General features: G+C 32.3%; 2 protein-coding genes and 1 pseudogene across 2 annotated transcripts; 1 reads left to right on the top strand and 2 right to left on the bottom strand.

Annotated features, from left to right (window-relative positions):
- Nucleotides 1-2002: 2002 nt before the first annotated feature.
- Nucleotides 2003-3917, bottom strand: LOC100782901 (UPF0496 protein At2g18630). The gene is made up of 2 exons (XM_014765193.2): nucleotides 3582-3917; nucleotides 2003-3475 (listed from the first exon to the last, which is right to left on the bottom strand). The coding sequence occupies exon 2, from the start codon at nucleotides 3251-3253 to the stop codon at nucleotides 2123-2125; it is 1131 nt and encodes a 376-aa protein (XP_014620679.1). The 5' UTR covers nucleotides 3254-3475; nucleotides 3582-3917; the 3' UTR covers nucleotides 2003-2122.
- A 6983-nt stretch (nucleotides 3918-10900) lies between these two features.
- Nucleotides 10901-12641, bottom strand: LOC100782362 (geranylgeranyl pyrophosphate synthase, chloroplastic). Its single transcript, XM_003518000.5, has one exon. It carries the CDS (start codon nucleotides 12208-12210, stop codon nucleotides 11158-11160), a length of 1053 nt encoding a protein of 350 aa, XP_003518048.1. The 5' UTR covers nucleotides 12211-12641; the 3' UTR covers nucleotides 10901-11157.
- A 4041-nt stretch (nucleotides 12642-16682) lies between these two features.
- LOC113000383 (ubiquitin-conjugating enzyme E2 4-like) lies at nucleotides 16683-19900 on the top strand (annotated as a pseudogene).
- The last annotated feature ends 3677 nt before the right edge of the window (nucleotides 19901-23577 follow it).

The raw sequence follows: 23577 nt of genomic DNA, 5'->3' as shown, positions 1-23577 counted from the left end.
TGTAATGGAAACATATTTTTATTGTGCATCATACACAATAAAACATGTTTCCATTGTGTGTTAGAATCTTATACACAACAACAATGTGTTTGTGTTGTGTGCTAAAATTTGATATTCAATAAAAATATGTTTTTGTTGTGCAAACAAGACATTTCGTAATACTCTAAGGGGTATTACCTAGAGATTTACATTTTTAAGAGTGCGGAAAATGATGACATAAATAATTTCATTACTCAAGAATTTAATGTTTAAAGTCATACAACATTTGCAAGTAACATTATCATATACATATCATGAGTGTGATTCTTATACAAAGAGATTCTTTTAGAAAATAATACAACTAAAGCCTTGCCAAATAACTAGCTTAAAAAGATATCAATGCACAAAACACGATGTCTTCAGGACCACTTGTACGTCTTCATCCTTTATACCTGATCAATTTAGAACATGAAAACTAAACTAATAAGATAATGTCCTAGTGAGTGTTGTACATGCAACAATATACATATATGTCCATGGAAGCATCATAGACATAAATTTTTTATTTAAACATAAATTGATATTAACTTTGGCATGCTTAACATTACACTTTTCCTCTTTTTTGTTTTTCTACAAAGTATTGAGCTCAAAACTTCCATTGTTTTTATGACATTACCTCATACTTATATTTTTCTTTATTCCAAGGGGCCTTTACCACTTCTTTGGGGGATAGGAAATGATGGAATTTTGTCTATCACCAAAGAGGGCAAGTCTTTTGCATGCTTTAGTTCTTACTCACATAGGTTGTCTTTCATTGGCATTCGAAGGGGTTTTTTTTCTCTCTTCCCAATTTAGACCTTTCACATTCATGTATATATATAAATACTTGGACCAAAAGTTGTCTCCTAATGTGATTCTATTTATATTGACTAAGATTATCTCCCTTAAAAAATATCATGTGACTTTGCACCAAAAGAAGACAAAATAATTTTAAGAAATAAATCAAAAGTTAGCACCATTAACTAAGTTAGACCACACACTAAGTTATAGATCACATATGTCTTTCAACTCACTAAGTTAAAGACTAAGTCTGTTCGCGATGGACGACTGTTGTTAGTCTTTTTTCTTTTTTTTTCATATGATAAAAATCAAATACAAGTTCTCACGTTAAATAGATTATTGTCCCATATGTAAATCATTTTTAAAGTAGGATAAAAATTTATTGGTGGTTTTTCTTTTATTTAATTTCATTAAACTTTAACTTTCAATATTTTCTCTCCAAAAGTTGTTAGTACACTCATTCTTTCTCTCTCTTATCCTTCTCGTTTATTAAGTATTTTAATAAATTTATCTTTGACCGAAGGTGAAGTGGGGTGACAAAAAAAATGAATGTTGGTTCGAACATGGGTTTTATGTAAAGGATTTAAAAAGAATTGGTCTAACTTAGACAGCTGATACCAGATTTTGTTCTTTTACCAAAGTATATTTTTGTTATGGTTTCGTTTTCCTACAACATTTGGAGTTGACAACCATAGCAAGTACCCTCTTAATGTAAGAGTTTACCCAAAAATTTTATATATCATACAAGCAAGCAGCTATACATTCCACATCCATATTCCGAAATAGAAACTGAAAACCCAAATAGTTGCTATAAGCAGTATTTTTTACATGTTGCGCAGCTAAACTTGAGAATGCAGGTATCAAAGAATCAAAAATAGTTTGCTAAATATCAGCAAATATAAATTTTCATTTTCTTCGGATCTCATACTCTTAACATTTTGAAATTGATACTTATCGATCTCCTAATCATGGAGCTGCTCCATTAGATTTATTCCAAACTTAAGGTAGTCTGTACTTACAATTCATCATCAACAGTCCTATACTTTGTTCCGTGAGCTTGTCATGATTTCATCATTATGTACTCAGATGATGGTCAATTGCATCTAACAAAAGTGTAAGCAGAAACAGCTAAGCAGAAAACATATTTGTAATCATTTATAATCTAAATATCTATACAGAGAAATTAGAAAGTACAGAATGTTCTGTACAAGTTCTATATTCATTTATCTTTATAAGCATCTTACTGAAGTAGTCTACCTATTTGAAGCAAAGGAAGAATCCAGCAAGAGAAAGTAAACAAATTTCAATCTGGTTTCTTGATTATATTTTGTACAACCACAGTCCTCGCTCTCCGTATCTGGCGACTGCATTTATCAGCATGAGCACTTAAACTCTCCATAGTTTCTGAAAATGTTTCTATTTTCTTCTTAATCTCGTCAATTGCAAACTTCATAACATCCTCATTTTTAATAGCAAAATCAGCATTCTGCAATAATGATTCAAGAACTAATTCCAATTTGTTGATAAGCACTCGAATGTTGTCCAGGTCCTTCAGTGAAATGTAAGTACCAATCTGCATTGAGCTGATCACTTCCCGTTGTCCCTTTAGAGCTTTCTCATAGCGCTTGAAGAGAGAGTTGCACCACTTTCCTACTGACCCTATTGGAACAGCCAATGCAGCAGCCAAGGCTGTCACAACCGGTGGCGCAGCAATAGAAGCCGCCACAACCGAGAAAATCAAGACAGAAACAAAAGCAGCAACAAAAATGGCATTTGACACCCTCCTCCATGTCTTGAGGGATTTCAATTTCTTATCGAGCTTTCTCTTCCTGATTTGCAATTTCTGCAACATTGATGCCTGTTGCGTGTAAACCGATTGAAACAACAAATAAAACTCTTCAGTAAAGGGGTCCCCGGCATCCTTAAACTTCTTAAGCTCTTGCAATGTCTTCACATAAGTCACCCCTTCGGCCCCATTTTGCACCTCTTCCTCAAAGTAGGTAACCACTGACTTGACTATCATCTGGTTTTCGCGTGCTTGCCTCAAGCATTTCTCAAGTGAGTTACAGAACTCCAATGTGTGGAGGCTATTATCAAAGTAATCATTCACCAAGGAGAACAATTCTGAGTTTCCCCATATATCTTTCTTGCAATCCAAAATAACTTTGACTACTTCCTGGTTCATCTCAAGAAGACTATCAGTCATTTCTCTCAGTGAATCAAAAGATAAGGATCTGACCTCAACCCCATGAGCAAGGGAACTAATCACCCTATTGGTATGCTCCTGAATGCTCACGTCAAAGGATTGCAAGTTTGGATCTTTAACACAAGCAGCTTCATAGGAGCTCAAATCAGCAGCATACAGAGAATGGGTACCCATTTTAATGGGTGTCGGGGATTCAACACTAACCATCTTGCTTGATTGCCCTCCCATCTTGATAGCTCAGAAACAGAAAGATCAAATCCAGCTTCTAAAATTTAGGATCCGAAATATTAAAAAAAAAGGTCACTTTTTCCTTTCCTCCTTTTCACACCAATCAATCACAAAACCTAAACACCAATCAATCACAAATAGTCCTAAGCCTCAGCAACTGTGCCCAAAATTAGTAAAGTTTCAGAATTTTACACGATTGGGCTCAACTGGATCCACGGCTAGCTAGACGAACGAGGAAGAAAGATGCGTTGACTTTGGTTAGATCCAGCTGTATTGACTATAAACTAAGAACACCCAAATGAAAGTTGCAATTTTTATGGTTGGTTACCTGAGATTCAGCTGAAGATTCAGACTAAGTTGGTGGCATTCATTCTGATTCCTTCCCCCAAGAGCAGAAATAGCTACATATGAAGATTGATGCCCAATTGAGGAAAAATTGTGATACTCTTCAGAAACTTATTGCTTCAACTCAAGCTTTGATTTGGAAGAGGAAGAAGTGGTACTTAGATGTTGAGATTGTGTCTTGGATTGAGAACTAAGGTGGCTTCAGTGACCTGCGAAGTTGCAGAGAGAAAGTCAAAGTAAACAAGGGAAGGAGGAAGGTGTCTTTGACTCCTATGCAGCGTTGTGTTGTGTGGCAAAAGTGTTTTGGGGGGACAATTGAAGACAAAATTATGAATAATGGGTATTTTTATTTTTAATAGTTTCTATTTTTTTTTAACTTATTGTTTTTTTTCTTGAATTCGTATTTCTTAAAAAAAATAATGAATTCATTACTATCCAAAAAAAATGAATTCATTACTATTTTTTTTTCAAAATATTTGAGTATAAAATTAACTGAAAAAAATGTCACGTAAATTTAACTTTTTAGTGTTTTTATTACACTTTAATTTTAATATATTAATAGTATTAGTGTGAATATTTTTATAATGCTAAGTAATTTTTATATTAATATTAATATTATCAGTTGCAGACTATAACTTTTAAAATGATTATTATAAATATTAATTATTTTAAATTAAATTAAAAATTATTTATTCTTAACATAAAAAAGTTTGCATTACCCATCAATTATAAATTATTATATATATAAATTTTAAATTAATTATTTCAAAAGTAATAATTTTACTATATATGGAAATTGATAATTAAACAATAGTTTAAATTTTAAAACAACTTCTTTCTGTAACTTTACTTAACAACTCATTTTACCTTGTGATTTGTAATGGTCATTTTAAAATTTAAATTTCATTTAAAGTTTTTAAACACAAAATATAAATATAAAAAATCTTATTTAAAGTTGAAAAATTGTGTGAATTGATTTTTATCATATTTATTTATCATAATATTTCTGTGTATTAATTCAAGCACATATATAGTTTAACACTTTCATATAAACAATGCAAGCAGATAAAAATATTATTTAAATTTATTTTTATCGCACTATATATACATATAATTTTTACTCAATTTCTTTTTGTTTTATAAGTTTATTTATAATTTTAATTTGATCTTGTTTATGCTTTCATAACTTTTCTCTTGTTCCTTGAATATATTTTCCTGGTCAAAGTTCAACGGCAGACTTTTTCTACGTGGAAATATAAATAAATTAATGTAATGAAAGTTGTAGGAACCAAGCTGGAAACCTCGGAGATGTTTCATGTGTTCACATGACCGATTCAAATTGCCACTGAATCAACCATTTACACACACGAATGATTGATGAATATAGAGAATCAGACGACCAAAAGATTTTTAGACTTCAACCATTAATAAATTAAGAGTTTAATGGTTATATATCTTTTAAAAAAAAATATCATACAATGTAAAATAATTCTCCATGAAAATGCAAAATAGTATTTTATTATTATAAATTAATTACTAAATGTGTGGATCAATTGATAAATTAATATTTGTCTTTTAACTTAATCAATGGTATCGTATTTGAGTTATACTCAAATACTTGGAGCACATGAATGTGTATTATTAACAAATTAAAAAAATTACAAAGCAGAACTTGAGCACGCAAATGTGTATTATAATCTTTTTAAATTAATTTGAATAAAAACTAACAATATACATTTAAATTTGTTTTGTAATCATTGTTGTCAAGACATTTGATTTTCCGAAGGATCGTAAAGTATCACCACCAACTTCCATTCTTTGGGTTTGTCATGGAATTGATTATAAGTTTCAATTGTTCAACCCAACTCAATTACATTTCCACAAGTAGGATTGGATCATTACATTAAGTTCACGTTTTTCGATGAATTTAATTATTAATTGGATTGAATAATGAGCTTATGAGTTTCAAGTTCAATAAACTTAGACTTAATCCAATTAAATAATATAGATGTTATAATAAAATACAAACTGACTGAATCAAGCAAGTAGAAGAAATTAAAAACCAATTAATTGCTTTAAATATCACTTTAGTTTTCTTTATTTGATTCCAATTTTAAACCGTAAAAAAATAGTATTTTAAAATGTAAAATAAAAAAAATCAAATTCTGACATTAAAAAATTACATATTTCAAATCGTGAATATCTTATTTCGTATAAAAATTGAAAAGAGTATTTTACAAATTTTAGAAACTAAAAAAATAACTTCAAATATAAGCAGAAATTAGAGGCTGATTCAATGAAATTAGAGAGTGGAAAATATTATGCAGAAAACAAGAAGTTCCAGTTTAAATTCACGGTAAGAAATTTTAACATTAGTATAAAGTTCCATCAATTGCATTGCATGTAAGCAAGGTACCATTAATCTTAACATTCAAGATAGAAGATGTTATTTAAGACTTTGGTTGAATGTCAGCATCTCAAAATATTTGACCCGAGTTTCATAATATTCTGAGGAATATGGCAACAAAGTGCTTTATAGGACCACACTACAAGCCTTCCAAGTGCAATGCAGCAACCAAAGTTTAGGGAAGGAGAATAAATAACAGCATCCAGAGGCACAAGGTTCCCACTTCTACTCTAGAGTCAGTCAGGTATCAGCTTCTTAACTTCATTCTTGAAAGACACCATCCTTTAGCCTAACAATACTTAACAGCAGCATCAAGTGAAAAAAACCCCTTTCAAAGTCAGCCAGAGACTAATAGCATGTTTGTGAATCCGTTTAAAATGCTGAAAATGGATGTTCACACGTTGCAAAGCATCAAATGGAGAAGGCAAACTTTGTGTTCATTGGTGTTGAATGGACGTTTAGGTGCATCTCAACGTTTTAAACATACTCTAGAAAGCTCCCTTTGTAAATTAAATATGTAGAATTGATTTAGACTAAAGTCAATTAATTGATGATCTTGCTTTATTTAACTGGAAAACTAAGCAGCACTAAATTTGTAAAATACATTTTACAACTAACCAATTTGATATTCCTTGCTTTGCAACATCTGATAATTGTCTGGTCCACTTGTGGTGTATTTGATGCGGATTAAATTGAAACAGCACAGAGAACAAACATGCCTTTAAGATAGAAATATCTCAAGCGATCACTTTGCTTAGAAGAATCTGATTAACTAAGGAGTCAAGAAGATGTGGGTTTTATTTGATTATTATACAAGATTGCAAAATCTCAGAAAATAAATAATTGATGTGAAGGCATCTTCTAAGAAAATGTGTAACCAAAGGTTAAAGACCAAACTGATTGCTTGATCACTCTCCAATAATATCATAATATGGCGGCTATTCCTTCTTTGCTGAAAATTAAACAGCAGAAAGAAGCACCTTCGAATATACCTGGATAGAATTAAAGAAAGGTATGGTGATTTTCCCCAACACCGCATCCACCACACCAGATCATTTGAAAAGTCTCTAACTGAACACCATCATCCAAAGACAGCTTTGTGGATTTAATGCTCGATCAAGTAAAACTCACCAGCATAGTTTGTGAGACAAACTATTTAACATCTTTCAAGTTTCTGAATTCTTTACAAACAGCTAAGATAAAGATGAGAGTTGGGAAGACACTCTTCTGAACATACTTCTTCTTGATTAAACTTAAATGAAAGTCATAAAATTTATGTAGGTGTCATATCTTATTTAATGAGTTTCACACATAATTTTATAATTTTAAAAATTGTGTTAGAGTGTGTTGTTAACATTTATTAAAAGTATAAACAAAATAAACTCAATAATAGAAAAATATAGTAAAAGTGCAACACATCAATAAAGACTAAAAATTGCTTTCTAACTTGGAATTCTCGAACTTTTTTTTTGAATTCTTCCTTTTCTTTCTTCATCATGCCTGGCTTACTAGTTTTGGTTTCAATCTCGAATTGATTCTTTTTTAAAATTTTCATTATTCTATCAACAAATCAATTCTACATTTCAAGTATATATCACTGTCTTTCGAAAAATTGAAATTTAGTCAACATCAAAATGATGTTTTCAACACTTATAGAAAAAGCACCAAGTAAACCCCAACACCTTGCAAATTAAGTAGACAACAACCCTTATTTGTCTACTTAGGAAAAGTTGATTCACCTTCCATCACTTACACAAGAACCTTTTAATTTATTTTAGTATTACATCAACGATCTTTATTTGTGGTACACCAGTGCACCAATAAACGTGGTGATGCATACTAATAGCATGTTTGGATACCTTTTAAAATTATGGTGATTATTTCAAAAATCATGGTGTTACCATGATTTTTCCAAAGCAACTATATGCTGCTTCACATTCACGATGATTTGATAATTGATTTTGATTCATCTCACCACCACCCCAAACATGCTATAAAAATCCTTCTACTATCTAAATTGAATCAAGTATCAACTTTTCCCTTATTTTTCCATTTCGTGTGCTGAGGTTCTTTAGCTTTGTAGTATAAATAAACAGTCTCGTGGTAGAATAAATGGTATACAGATTGCAAGAGCTGCCCCACATATACCCCACTTATTAATTTTTTGCCGCCTATAGTATAGTCTTCTACAAGTCTTTTTAGCCTGAGATGAGATGAATAGTTTTCATTTTTTTGTTAATGTTTTTCAACGTGCTTTGCGTAAACATGTCAATTTATAGAATAAAAGTTCTTCAGTCAAAACTCAAAACAAAATGTGCCACATGACAAGAAACGCATGATCCAATCAAGATTGGATATTACAGTTGTCTAGATCAGTAGAACCACTTTAAATATGCATTATGGGATTTCTACGAATGTGAGAAAATTCAAAAAGCACGTTGTGTGGAGGTCCTCAACAAAGCGGCTGACCCTGTCTATTCCTACATGTATTACATGTGACCGTATTGAGGCTATTATAAATACATTTTTACAAGATAGCTAAGAAGGGCGACTAAAATCCAAAAAGAAGGTTGTCAATTAACTTTTTATGAGGTTTCGGAGTTTTCAAACTTTTAACAAGATATTATTGGTAAAACTAATTAGGAGAATAACGCAGTCATCAAATTCTCTATTGGCATGTGTCATGTGAAATACTAATCAGTGTTGCATCAACTAGCTGATCTTCTGTCTGAGCCACTCGATGGAGAGGGTGCTGCAACTGCTTGGAATGAAACTGATTGATTATATTTTCCTTCTATTTGAAGTTATCCAATTTATTGGCCATTCCTATATCTGTTTTTAAATATCCTTATCATATTATTTGGAGAGAATAGATGTTTTGTCGTCACATGGCTAGGGGCATGATAAATGTATAGGTCGTGGGACGATAAGCTTATGGAATTGGTATGGAGTATTGTGATCCTTTTCTTGATCTAAATCACATATATTGGAAGTAATCCTGTCCAAGTTTAGTAGAATTATTAGAATTATTATAGACAATAAAGTTTTCTCTTCAAATATTTAACGCAACTGCATACGCAAGACTCTAACTCAAGACTACTGATTATGTTGGGATAACTTCACCCTAGTTGATCCATGCACTTGATAGTTTATTGTGATCCTCTTTGATTCACCATATACCAAAATTTTACATGAAGGATGCTATAATGGAATTGCCCTTAGAGGTGACCTTGCAGTTGCGACAAGTGATTGATATTGTCCTAGCATGTGGAAGGTACTTTGATTAAAAATGAATTGGCAGAAGATGGTTATCGAGATTGCTTATGGGGTCCATGATGGATGTGCGTTAGCATGTACTTCACCTTAATGCAATGTGTCATTCCCATATCAAAAGAAGAAAGAAATAAAAAATACCAAGCTCCAGTGAACAATGAATCAGACGACTCATAATAAAAAATGACAAAGAAGATGCTTTTTAAATGCACTGAAAGAAAGGTTAGGTACCATTAATATTAAAATTCAAGATAGAAGACATAATTTAAGTTGAATGCCAGCATCTCAAAACATAAGACCCCAGTTTTATAATATTCTGATAAATATGGTGACAAATTGCTTTATGGTTGGCCACTTGGTCCTCTACAACCCTTCCAAGTGCCAGGCAGCAACCAAAGTTTGGGGATGGAGAATAAATAATAGCATTCAAAAGCACAAGGTTCTCACTACTACTCGAGAATCAAATAGAGTCGTCAGGTATCAGCTTCTTTCTTGAAATATACCATCCTTTTGCCTAACAATACAGCAACATCAAGTGAAAAAACCATTTCAAAGTCCGCCAGAGGCTAAAGCTCCCTTTGTAAAACATGTGGAATTGATTTTGACTAAAGTCAATTAACTGATGATTTCGCTTGAAAAATTGTGCTCCGTTTACTGAACCCGAAAACAAACAGGCACTAAATTATTAAATTACAATTTACAACTAACAAATTTGATATATTCCTTACTCATCTGAATAGTCTTGTCCAGCTGTGTAGTATCTGATACGGATATAAATTGAAACAGAACAAATACTCCAACAAACTTGTCTTTAAGATGGCAAATATCAAGCAATCATGTTGCTTAAAAGAATCTCATAAATAAGGAGTCAACTACATAGAAGGGTTTCATTTGATTATACTTAATTGCAAAATCTCAGATAGTAATAAATAATTGACGTGAAGGCATCTCCTAAGAAAATGCCTAACCAAGGTTAAAGATCAAACTGATTGCTTCACCAGCCTCCACTAGTATGTCTGATTATTCCTTCTCTGCTGAAAATTAAACAGCAGAAAAAAACATGTTTGAATATACCTACATAGAATTAAACACTGTTCGATTATTCCCAATAAAGCATTCACAACACCAGATTATCAGCAAACTCTCACTCAAACTTAACACCAGGATCCAAAGACAACACAGCAAATGGAAAAGACTAAAGCAAGCTCCAACTTATCACATGATATACCTTTTGTCAATTCAACGCTCGAAAGCTAGTTTCAGAGAAACATTTAGATGACCAAGTAAAACTCACCTCACCAGTTTAATTCTTGAGAAATACTATTCAACATGCAGAATTCTTCACAAACAGTAAAAAAAGAAAAACAAACTGCATCCAAAGTTAATAGAGTTTAATTTATGTACCCTCTCAATTTTAGACCGAACTATATACGTTTTAGAGATCTAAGATCCTAAACCAACTTATCACCATATATTAAACCCATTTGCTAGTGTCTCTTAGGACCTTGGCTCATTGACTCGAGTTCAAATCTCAAATATGCAAAATAAACAGAACACAAAAAGCGGTCAACCGATCATACATCTTCATTCAATAAACTTATATGCTTTTACTCAACTTAATATAGGTAGAAGGATATAATATAATATAATATCTAATTACAAATTAAAGGTATTCTAATATTTATAGTTATTCATCATACAAAATTGACGACTATGGCAGGCACATAGAAGAAGGGCAGGGGAGGCTCCTATTTAATAATCCCTAGTTGCATTGCAATATGTAAATAAATGTAAATCCAATGATTTTCATTTCATAAAAAACTAAATATTCCTAAAACAAACAATGATTTGTTTGTAAAGTAGAGACAAGAACAATAATCTAGTTCTGCCTATAAGCAATGTAATTGGCTAAAGCAATCAAAGGAGCAGCCTTAACAGGGTCAAAGCCAGCAAGCTGATCCTGAGCATCCTTGTTCAGTTTCGCAGCAAACTCCTTAGACTTCTCAATCCCCAAAAGCTTGGGGTAAGTAACCTTATCAGCCACAAGGTCTTTTCCAGCGGTCTTTCCCAATTCCTGGGAAGACTTAGTAACATCGAGAATGTCATCAACAACCTGAAAGAGTAGACCAATGTAGCGAGCGAATTTTCTCAATTTTTCGACCTCGTCGTCGGTGCCGCCGCCGAGGATGGCGCCGAGGACAACCGCACCCTCGAGGAGCGCGGCGGTCTTGTGGACGTGGATGAACTCCAGGCGCTCTAGGCCAACGTCGGCCAGGCCCTCGGAGTTGATGTCGACGACCTGGCCGGCAACGAGGCCCTCGGAGCCGATCGACCGCGCGAGCTCGCCGATCGCGCGGAGGATCCGGGGCGCCGAGGCCCCCCGGGTGGAGGCGGCGATGTGCTCGAAGGCGAAGGCCAGGAGGGCGTCGCCGGCGAGGACGGCGACGTCCTCGCCGAAGACCGTGTGGTTGGTGGGCTTGCCGCGGCGGAGGTCGTCGTTGTCCATGCAGGGGAGGTCGTCGTGGATGAGCGACATGGTGTGGATCATCTCGAGGGCGCAGGCGGCGGGCATCGCCGTGGCCTCGTGCCCGCCGACGAGCTCGCACGCCGCCACGCATAGCACAGGGCGCACGCGCTTGCCGCCGGCGAGGAGCGAGTACCGCATCGCCTCGTGGATCTTCTTGGGCTCGCGGAGCGAAACGGAGTCGTCGAGGGCCTTGTTGACCGCGGACGCTTTGGAAAGCATGTAGTTCTTGAAGTCGAAGATTGGTGGCTTCTCTTCCGTCTCGACCGTGAGCACCGCAGAGAGCGAGAATGCTCTCCGTTTGGTAACGGTGAAGAAGGGTAACTTATTGACGGCGTGAAAGGTTGGGGATCGGGATCTGGATCTGGATCTGGGGCGTGGCCATGCGTTCAAATTGAGGGCACTCATGACAATGGGTTAGGGATTAAGAAAGTGTCACGAGTGAGAGAGATGAGACATTACGGTGTTACTGGCTACTACGTTCTTCATGGACACACTTCCACCAATGAGTCCAAGAATTACCAGCATTTGGGTGGACTCACTCACTAACTCCTAATCATGCTTTTAATTCACCTATGGACTTGATGCTAAACTTATGTTTCAGCTGTGAGATTAATTTTAGGAAAAAATTAACTATATCTTTAATTAAATTAAAAATTACTATTGCGTATGATAATTTTATTTTAATCCGATTTAAAAATATGCCTGATATATTTTTTTGACGGGTTAATGATGTAATGAAAATGCTTTTCTCCATTGAAATTGTACCGTCTGTGTTGCTATCAACTGTTGTCCAGGGTCAGCTAAAGTCCTTTTTTTAAAGAAATGTTGAAACTCATTCCCTACGGTTGATAATTCAGCGGCATGAATTGTTGTTCTAGATATGATTTTCAAAACAGATATTCATGATTTAATTTAAAAGAAAAGGACTTAAATATGAAATTAGTTGACGTAAGTTTATGTTTTTAATTTTCATAACTATAATTTTTATTTTTTATTTTTAGACTTTACAAGTTCACTCTTTTTTATTTTTAAGTCCTTTACCAACAAAAATCATCACCCAATCTTTTTTATTATGATATCATCATGACATTATCATGCATCATAATAGGGTTTGCGAATTGAATTGGACTCGATTGGTTTTGAAAAGAAAAATCATCAGGTTTAATCATATTGATTTTATTAATTTATCATCTAATTGATTTAGTTTAAAACTTTAATCCAGTTTAATTGGATCAAATTTTGGTTTTTATTCTTACTCTTATTTTAATATATATATATATATATATTAAATAAGAAATAAGATATTTGTAATAAATATAATAAAAATAATTTAAAATATCAAATATTTCATTCACATGTTACTATATAACTAATAATAGTATATTTATCCATCTTAATTCAAATAGGTAGTAAAAAAATTCTTCAATTAAATGTATTTTTCTCACCTCCCACTAACATTCACAAGTGCTTGTTAGACAACAAGAAATTCATAGATATAATGACGGTTAAATGCCCTCAATCAAAACAAGAAATATAGGAGAAAACATTTGGTGGCAAGATATTCAAATGCATTTGAAGGTGGGAATGAGATGATTCTTCCAAATTTAGATCAAGGGGAAAAAGAATGTCATGTCTGGTAATTGGTGGAGGCATTGGCAACCTTTTTTCTTATGTACATGACAAAAATGATGAGGTGAAATAATCGTGACCGTCTTGCAGCATGGGTGGCGAAGATGATAATTTTGTTAAGGGTCTATCATTTTTTAAAATTAAAATTAAAATATAAACTCACAGTGCATGACAAAAAAGAGATCGTGCACTTCGTGCCAAGAGTTTCCGTTAAGTATAGCACAAATATTTTCATAAGAAAAATGTCTAATGTTACGAACCAAATCTTGTATGAAACACACGAATGATGGGCTAACTTTATCTTTAGTTTCAATTCCAATAAAATAAAAAAAACTCCTTTTTCGTCTGTTTCAATTCAATAGAATCCCTTATTGGATTGTGTTTCAATTACAATTAAATTCAAGACCCAGATTTCCCTTCCTCACTTGACTGACACCAAATAATGTATAATATACCACAAATTAGTAAATTTTGCTCTCATCTCCTACTACCATTCATGTGTTCTCATTGGACAAAAAGAATTTCCTAGATAGAATGGGAGTCAAATGCTCTCAATCAAAAACAGGAACAGAGGAGAAGGCATTTGATGACAATTAAGATATTCATATGCATTTGAAGGTGAGAATGTGATGATTCTTCCGAATTTAGATTAAGGGGAAAGAAAGTCATGTGGTTGTAATTGGTGGAGGCATCGATGACCTTCTTTCTTATGGAGGTGATAAAAGTGACAGTGACCATATTGCAGCGTGGGTTGCAGCGATGATAATTCTGTTAAGGATCTATCTTTTTTTAAAACTAAAATTAAAATAAAAAAACTCATAGTGCACGACAAAGGAGAGTTCATACACTTTCGTGCCAAGAATTTTCATAAAGTCTATTACTGTTATTTTTATAAGGAAAATGCCTAATGTTACAAACCAATATCGTACAAACACACTAATGATGTGACAAATTTATCTTTAATTCCAATGAAGCCTTTTTTTTCTTCTATTTCATTTTCAATAGAATCCCTTATTGCCTTATGTTTCAATTGCAATAGAAGATCAGTTACAATTAACTTCATGATCCAGAATTCTCTTCCCCACTTGACTCTCATGAGTGGCACCAAATAATGTATAGCATACCATAAACGAGTCAACTTTGCTCTCACCTCCCACAACCACTCATGTGTGTTAAATGCCCTCAATCAGAACCAGAAATAGAGGAGAAAATATTTTGTGACTAGATATTCATATCCATTTGAAGATGGCAATGGGATGATTCTTCCAAATTTAGATAAAGGGGAAAGAAATTTGTGTGTTGGTAATTTGTGGAGGCATCGGCGACCTTGTTTCTAATGGAGGTGATAAAAGTGACGAGGTACAGTGACCATGACTGTACTATAGCGAGGGCGGCAGAGATGATAATTCATGTACTAAGATTGCATTTTATTTTCAGTTTTTATTGCCCGCTCTTGAAAATACTTTGATTGGTTAATGTTTTGTAACAGGTTAGGACAGGCAAAGTCAACCAAAGATAGTAACGGATTTAGTAGGTTTTTAGGAATATCTATTTCACCCTCATCATCTTCATCGCGATTGCCATCTCTAATCATTAGAATCCAATCTACAAACTCTCTTATATCATCTCCGTCTTCATTATTGTTTGTAGTACCTAGCCTCATGTTTTTTTAAGCTTCAAGACCTTCTTAGAAGCATTTATGGCAGAACCAACAATATTGCAAGTTTTGATCTAGCACTCCCTTGGTTAATATTGCAAGTTGAGTCATCTTTGATAACTAATGGAATAGAGAAGGTTGAGTGGGCAGTTCATCCTCGAGGCAGAAGCAGAGAAGCAAAGCCGCTTAAGGCAACATTGAGGACAATTAACCCCTTTGATCGCATGCCTGCAGATAAAGTCTTCCATAAAAATGTTTTGCTAGTACCCCATATTCATATAAGAAAAAAAATCTACCTGATTCAGACATGACAGAGCTCATGATTTCTTGGTATATACCTTTTTGCTCAGTTGTCAACATCTTCATGAGAGAAAAATGATTTTTTGTCATCTCATCTCGATCATAGCTCATTTCATCTACAATTAACTTCTTCTGAAAGTCAACTATATCTGACATCACTGGCAAAGTCATGGAAGGATAATCAATAAGGGATCTCCCATTTGACTTAAGCAAATTCTCAAATTCAATAAGACAAAGATTCTTCAATTCACTTTCAGAAATTTGAAGATCTGGACAATTTATAAATGTGTTAGTCGTTTGTTTAACTATTTATAAACAAAATGACAAAGAAATGGCCAAAAAAAATTGTACCTCGAATAGTTAGTTTCTTCCTCTTGTCATATAATATTCCATCACACAATATAACTCGCATGTTTCGTTCCAAACATCAGATGGTTTTGTCATTGTATTCATGGCTAACAATGTAACAAATAGCCTTCGAAATTGATTACCAGTTGCCAATTCACTTCCTTCATTGATTGCATCTATGAACTCCCTATCATTTGCTAGGAAACCCAACTCATAACATGCCTCCTGGAAAGTATTATACTTTTCACCACTAACTGTCTTCAGGCAATCGTAGCCTGTGCAACCCCTCTGCATAGTAAGTAAAATCCTCATGTAATAAAGTTCCCCAATGCCAGGGGGAATGTACTGAAGCGTGCCAATACTTTGTCCTTTCTTCCTTGGTTGCCACATTTTTTCTTTTTGGCAATAGACAAATTTAGTGGGAAATTCTGAATATGTTAGATCCCTACCCACAACAAAATTCTTGTTTGCCTCAAACCATGCAAGAAACATTGTTTGAACCTGTTCATGTCTTTCAACAAATGACTCAATTTCTTCATAGTCATTGAAATAAACAGCTTGCTGATTTGGAAGGTGAAAAATTAATCTCTGCACTGGCAGCCACTTGTAATGAAGGTCAAACTCGAAAATTCTCCAAGCTCCTTCACATGCTGAAACATATCTACAGTCATAATATTCTTTGATCTCATCAACAGGTTGTGCATAGTGCATATTGCCTATTATAGATTTTGAAGCATTTTGTGATGTCTATAGTTTGTTTCAGAAGATGAGTTGCTATCCACTTTCTTGGTGTTTTTGGCTTAGGGTGTTAGAAGTTAGAACCTACATTATTAGATAACTTAATTACTTTCTTTATGTGAGTGGCTTCATTGTGTTTAGGCATTATGCATTATAAGAACCTTAGTTTTTTGTTGTAAGAGTTTGGTACATGCATTTGTCAGGAATGCATGATGTTGTTAATTCTCAAGTAAGAATTGCACCAACTCTGAGGGAAATGGAAACTGACAGTGTTATCAATTGGGGATTGCGGAAAATGGTGGAAAGCCAATAATCATCTATATCATATAGTGGATAGCATCACAGGCATATAGTGGAAGTCACATAACAGTTGAAATTATATATGGATAAAAATTTAAGTTGTATGCAAATAAAAATAAAGTTCATAAAAATTGGCATAATACAAAAAAATGCCACTCGAAGCACCAGTGAGGAGAGTAGATTGTATTTTTTCTAGTCCTATGAAAAGGGGGAAAGGGAAACCAATAAGGACATTGGATTGGAAGTTGACGTTAAGAGGGATCTCATGATAAACATCTTTTAAGATTTGTCTATAACCGAACTGAATGAGGATTCTTTTCTAGTGTCATAATAAGGCTTTTGTTGTTCTTGTTTAGACATTACTTGAGGCTGTGGTTTCTGCCATATTATTCTGTTATACAAGTTTTTGGTTACATTGGAGTGTCACTTCTTGCAGATATAAGTGAGTTGAATCTGCCAAAATCTTGTAGCATGCAGTTTCCCAATGGCAAAGATGACCTGATGAACTTTAAAGTTTCAATCCGACCTGATAAAGGATATTACAAGTATGAAGCTTTCCAGATTATCTGCCCATCTCTTTTATTTTTAATTTGAAGAATTAGATATCCCTACTCCCCATGTCCTTGTCATCTTATCCTTTTTTGTTTTTTGAAATGCTTAGTAAAAATATATAATCTGGTTGGATTTAAATCCCCATAGCATGTTTGGAAACGCGTTAGAATCATGTTGAATGGAAAAAATATACTTTCCAATATAAAAATTACAAAGTAGGAAAAAAATTGCTTTTGCGTTACGTTTAAGAAAACCCAGACACAAACACACTACATCCTCCACCCCCAAAAAAGTAAAGGGAAAATAAACAGAAAACTTCCTTATCTTTACTACTTTTTGTTGTTACAGAGGTGGCACATTTTTGTTTACCTTCCAAGTGTCCCCCATCTATCCACATGAGGCGCCGAAGGTTAAAGTGCAAGACAAAGGTAGGAACTAGGAGATCTTGGTTATCTTTGGTATTATTAACTCATTCTTTTTTATGTACATCATACGTGTTTAATCTTGCTTGTGTCATATTTGTGGTTTTTCCTTGTCTGTTTCAAAGTCATTAATTAATTTGTCATGTCATATATGTAGGTCTACCATCCAAATATAGACTTGGAAGGAAATGTTTGCCTTAACATCCTACGAGAAGATTGGAAACCTGTCCTCAATATAAACTCTATCATCTACGGCTTGTATCATCTCTTCATTGTATGACTCTGGTTTTAGACATTTTTGGATATTATCTTTGGAATTTCCAGATTATAATCTCTGAATCATTGCGCAAGAACCAAATTATGAGGATCCGCTGAATCATGAAGCTGCTACAGTGTTGAGAGATAACCCCAAGATGTTTCAGTCTAATGTGTTCTTTAAAGTATATAATTTTACTGTAAACTAAAATATTTTATTTTGAAATTAACTTTATTTTATTTTGTTTTTAATTATAGTTATGACATATAATATCATTATAAATCTTTAATGAAAATTTGATCAAAATATTTGGGCAAAAATATTAGTCTTTTATGCATTTATTACAACTAATATTCTGTTTGATAATTATTTAATATTTTATGATTATGTTAATAAATGAAAAATTATAAGATTGACTTGATAGCTAAAAAAAATAATCATGAGTTTGAATTCTTCCATATTAACCATTAATATTTACCAAACACGTATAATGCCATAACAATACATAAGTTACAACTCACATAAGTGGCTAATGAAATATAAATTATCTATTAGAGATTCATCTAATTTTATTAATTTTTACATTTTAAATTATTCAAGATATTATTATAAATTATAATACTTATAAAATTAGTAACTTTTGGGTATTTACAATTTAATTTTTACACATGTTTTCATACAATTTTATAAATATTTTAAATAAAATAAAAAAATATGTGTAAAATTATAATCAAATATATTTTTCTCGCTTGAATACTCTCACTCTTTCTATTATTTTGGAGAAATTAATTATAGAGGTATTTAGGAAAACTTTTTTAAAAAATAAATATCAAATATGAAAAATCAAGATTTCCAATTTAATATTCCCAAAAAAAAAATCCTTACCAAAAGTCTTTTAAGAGTGCGTTTGATTTACTAAAGAAATAGACAGAACAACACTGGACAAGTAGTTGAGTCACATTATAACTTTTTTGTATTGTACGCTGTTTGGTGATCAATGTAAAATATAAGTGATTTTGTGTTGTATCTTGTTTGATGTGTTTATCCATTGAAAAAATAATATAAATTTTATTATAATATCATTTGTAATGTGTAATATTTGGTTTGCACTAAGAAAAGATACAAAACAAGATTTTGAAACTTTTAAAATTATTTTATTATTTAACATAAAATTTATTATCATGTTTTAGTAATATTTATAATTTGTTAATATTGTGATATATTTTAAAGCGTTATTTTAGACTTGTTGTTATAAAAAATTATAATTTATTAATTATGTTGATATATTTTTAACTATATCTTATAAGTATCATATTATAAATTAAAAAACAATTCAAAATAAATTGACAAAATGTTATAACTAAAAATATTTCATAATCATACAATTCAAGCTTTCTTAATTATTAAACAATTCAGACTTTCTTAATTATTAAATATTGAAGTAGAGGATGATGGCGTTGGAGGGGAGTGCGCTGCGGGAGAGCGAATCAAGATGACGTCAGATTGAGAGTCACGGGTGAGGTTCACAAAGCCAAAATTGTCGGTGGCGCGACTGATGATTTGTAGAAGCGTGGTGATGTGCTTGCTGGAGGGGGGGGGGGAGGTGTGGAGGTCGGACCAAGAGAGGACCTAAAGGAGGACGTGATAGCGAAGGACGTTAGCGAGGGCAGTGGGGAAGAGGTGATCGTCGACAACGAGGTAAGCATTGGGGACAACAAGAATGGAAAAGGAAGAGTGGTTCGAGAGATCCACGACGAGGTGGGTGATAGAGGCGAGGAGGGAGATGAATTGGGAGAGCTTCGACATGGTGGAGAGGAGGGCGGTGAGATTGTTAATGTTTGGAGAGGAAGGTTTAGAGAAAGAAGTCCATATGGAAAAAGAAAAAAAGTGTGAAATAATAAAAAGTCAGAAAATAGAAATAATATTATATTTTTACTTTTGTTAGACATTGGACAAAAAGTTGTACGAGGTGTAGTGAGTTACAAGTTTTTGAATATTTGTTTAGTCCATCATTTTTTATTTTGTACTGTCCCATTAATCATTTTAAAATCAAACATTGAATAAATATTTTTGTGTTGTCAAGTCTCTAATCTTTTTAACGAATCAAATACATCCTAAGTGTTTATTTGTGTGGATGAGTATGCATATACAATAAATGTGAGAAGTCTTAACTATTTTTTAATTTAATCATAATTATTGTATATAATTCTAGGATCAATCTTGAATACTTTCACATCTCATACAAAGAGGTGCTCCTCTATGAAATTTTGAATGATATTTAATTATGTTTCTCCTCTCTTACCATTCATTTGATAGCCTTGAAATAAAGTAAAAATAGAGAGGAATATAACATTGAAGAAGTGTTCGATTGTTATTGTCATTTTTTATTGTGCTCATTTTCATTTTATTATTTTTACATTACTTATTATATCTTTTACTTCTTATTTTTATGAGTTTAATGTCTATGTGCTAATATTATAAAATAATTTTACACTGTCATTCAATCACAAATTATTATTTAAATTACTTTAAAATAATCATTTTAAAAGTTAATAAACTTATCATGATAGAATACAATTTGATGATTATATAAATTTTTTTACACTATTGATACATACTTTTTTTTCTCTATTTTTATTTATTTATTTGGGGGTGTATACATACCAACGAAGTGTTCCCTAGACCATATATAGATTTTTGCTTCCGGTACTCTCATTATTGCTCCATGTCTAGCATACTCAAACCCATATAAGTAAAACAACAGCAAATGCATTGGTCCAATGTTACGAACCAAATTATCTATTACTTAACTATCCCAACACTCCCAATGACTAAAGAACCTCCCCCATTGTGTTCCTCCAAAGCATTGAATCTTGAACACACTTCGTTAATGACATATGCTGCAAATCAAGGATTGGGCTAAATAATTTTCTCATCTCATGTATTGTAGCACACGGGATTCCGTCTTGACTCCAAAGGATTTTTTTATAATTTTTTTTGGTGAAATGATTTTTTTGTTAGTAACCCACTAACTTGAATATCAAAATCTCTATAGGTATTGTTGGAATAATGGCATTTAAGTGATACGTTGTTGTTTAACATTAGATTGCAATTTTTTTTTTAAAAAAATAAATGTTGTATCCTTTGTTACTTACATTATTAGCTTTTTATTCCACATTGTTAGCAATTATTCTTCAGCAGTTTTTATTCGGTTTAAAAGCCTTCTTCAAATCTATTGCAACAGAACAAAACTATTTCACAGTATATAAGGAGTAAGCAACGCGAAATTGAAAACATTCAACACTTCTTTTCTCCGTCTTCCATATTTTCTCTTTATTTTTTAGGCTTTGTGAGGCTCCATCGTGTTTTGGTCTCGAGTGCACATTCAAACACGTGTTAACTTTGGGAGCAAAACCGAATTTCTGATTCCACTCAAGATCTGCTGGAATTTTGCTTTCAAGACAATGGTCATGACGCGACATTTCCTTTCTTTTTATAACTTTTCCCTCCTATATTTCCAACAAGTATTAATTTTACTGAAACTTGCATCATACAAAGTGTAATGTAATATGTTTTTTAATTAATAAAAATGGAAATAGGGGTATTACATATGAAAAAAAGAACTAATGAATTCCATTTAACGTGTATGTTTGGATAATTAAGTTTCAAAAGGACAATTATAATTTTCTTTTTATATGTTTCTATAAGTTGTTTTGTTTTAACTTTTAAAATTAATATTCAGGCACTTTTTCCCAAGTTTTTTCTTTTTTCTGTAAAAATTTTCTATAATTATCATAAAATTTTCAAATCTATGCTTAGTTAAAAACACACTTTTTTCTTCTTAAAATAAAAGCAAATATGGAAGGAGAGGGAAACTTGGAAGTTATTTATGTGTATGGGACATATATACAACGCAAACTTATGACAATGATCACATGCCCCGCTATGAACTATACGATCAATATTCATGCAATTGTACAATTTATTCAGGCATACAAGAATGTGTTTCATAAAAAGAACCTATAGATTATGTATGTTGAATTAATTAAAATGATGATAAATGCAAACACATTGAGCTTTGAGGAGTGCCGATAATTATAAATAACTAATTATTATGCACAGCCATTCTGCAATTAGGATGAAAGTGACATTAGAAAGGTAATTTTTATCAGCTGATCTCATGGGAATTGTTTTTATCGTTTGAGTGTTTGACAAGAAATTCTTTCGTTAGTTGGTGCTTGAATCTAGTTTGAAGACATAATAGTGGTCTGAAGAGTTAGGGAGAGGTTGTTTCTTTCTTGTACTGCCTTGCATATAAGGATTAAATTAAATACCATTTAATCTCCCTATTAATATAATTTTCTTATTGCTAAATCAGAATTTGACTCCATCTCATACTCCCTAAATGGGGGAAGGAACAAAAAAACAAAAGATTAGATAGAATAATGATGTCCATGCAATTAGAAAATATTCAAATCCTATTGAAATTCTATTAATTCAAACTAACATATAGTAAAATACCGTTGCATTTAGTTCCCTTGTATATTATACCACAAATCCAAATCTACAGAAAATGGACAAAGGGTTTTAAGTTAGGCTAAAATGTAATTTTTGTTATTCTATTTTTTTAAATTCACTGTTTTTAGTTTTCATATTTTTAATTGATATATTTTATCATCACTTTTAAAAAGTTCGTGATCTTAATTTCTTATTTTTTAATTGAAATATTTTATTTTTTATTTTTAAAAAGTCATAATTTTAGTTATTATGATCAATTTTAAGCGTATGTATTATGTGAAAGTTAATTGATAATTATTCGTTTATTATATAAATGATAAATGTTTTTTAAAAAAATTAAAAAAATACACGGTTAACAAGTTTAAAATTAATCAAGGGGATTAAATTTTCAAATTTTTTAAAAATGGAAAACAAAATACCTCAATTAAAAAATAGGGAACTAAAATTATGAATTTAAAAAAATAGAAGAATTAATGTCTCAATTAAAAAATAAAAAAATTAAAATCACAAATTTAAAAAAATAGGAAGAAAAAAATTACATTTTTATTCTTAATTTATGCAAGAATGGAATTAAATAAGTGCGGGACCACTATTAGTGCTGATAATTTTCTCAGCCAAAAATAGAGAGGAAAAAATCAATCACAACAATAAGCAACTCATATTTAAGGTTAGATTTAATTTATTCACACAAGCATTCAGATTCTGGAATGTGGTAATTAAGAACAATATTTCATACGTATTCCATAATCAAGGAAGTGCACTTAATTTGATTAGTAATGTATGGCTGAAAATCTCAATCGGAATAATACTAAGCAAACTAAATGAAAGTTGGAAGATTGGAAACAAGTGAAAGAGGTGTTGGCCTGTTGGGATAAACATGAAACAGTTTTTTTAAAGCTTTTGTAATCGTTAACTGAAATTTAAAGTTAAGATTAGTTTACTCAAAGCTAATAGATTGCACTCAATGAATCTCATCTGTGCCACGCGTATCTTCTTTAGTATATCCTTTCCATTTTAACAAATTTAAAGTAAGCACGGAATAACCTCTGTTG

The sequence above is a fragment of the Glycine max genome, chromosome 2, assembly GCF_000004515.6.
Source record: "Glycine max cultivar Williams 82 chromosome 2, Glycine_max_v4.0, whole genome shotgun sequence".
Taxonomy (NCBI): domain Eukaryota; kingdom Viridiplantae; phylum Streptophyta; class Magnoliopsida; order Fabales; family Fabaceae; genus Glycine; species Glycine max.
This window is presented reverse-complemented; position numbering and strand designations above follow the sequence as displayed.

Coding starts and splice junctions, on each gene's coding strand:
- LOC100782901 (XM_014765193.2), bottom strand. CDS start 3,253: ATGGGAGGGCAATCAAGCAAGATGGTTAGTGTTGAATCCCCGACACCC.
- LOC100782362 (XM_003518000.5), bottom strand. CDS start 12,210: ATGAGTGCCCTCAATTTGAACGCATGGCCACGCCCCAGATCCAGATCC.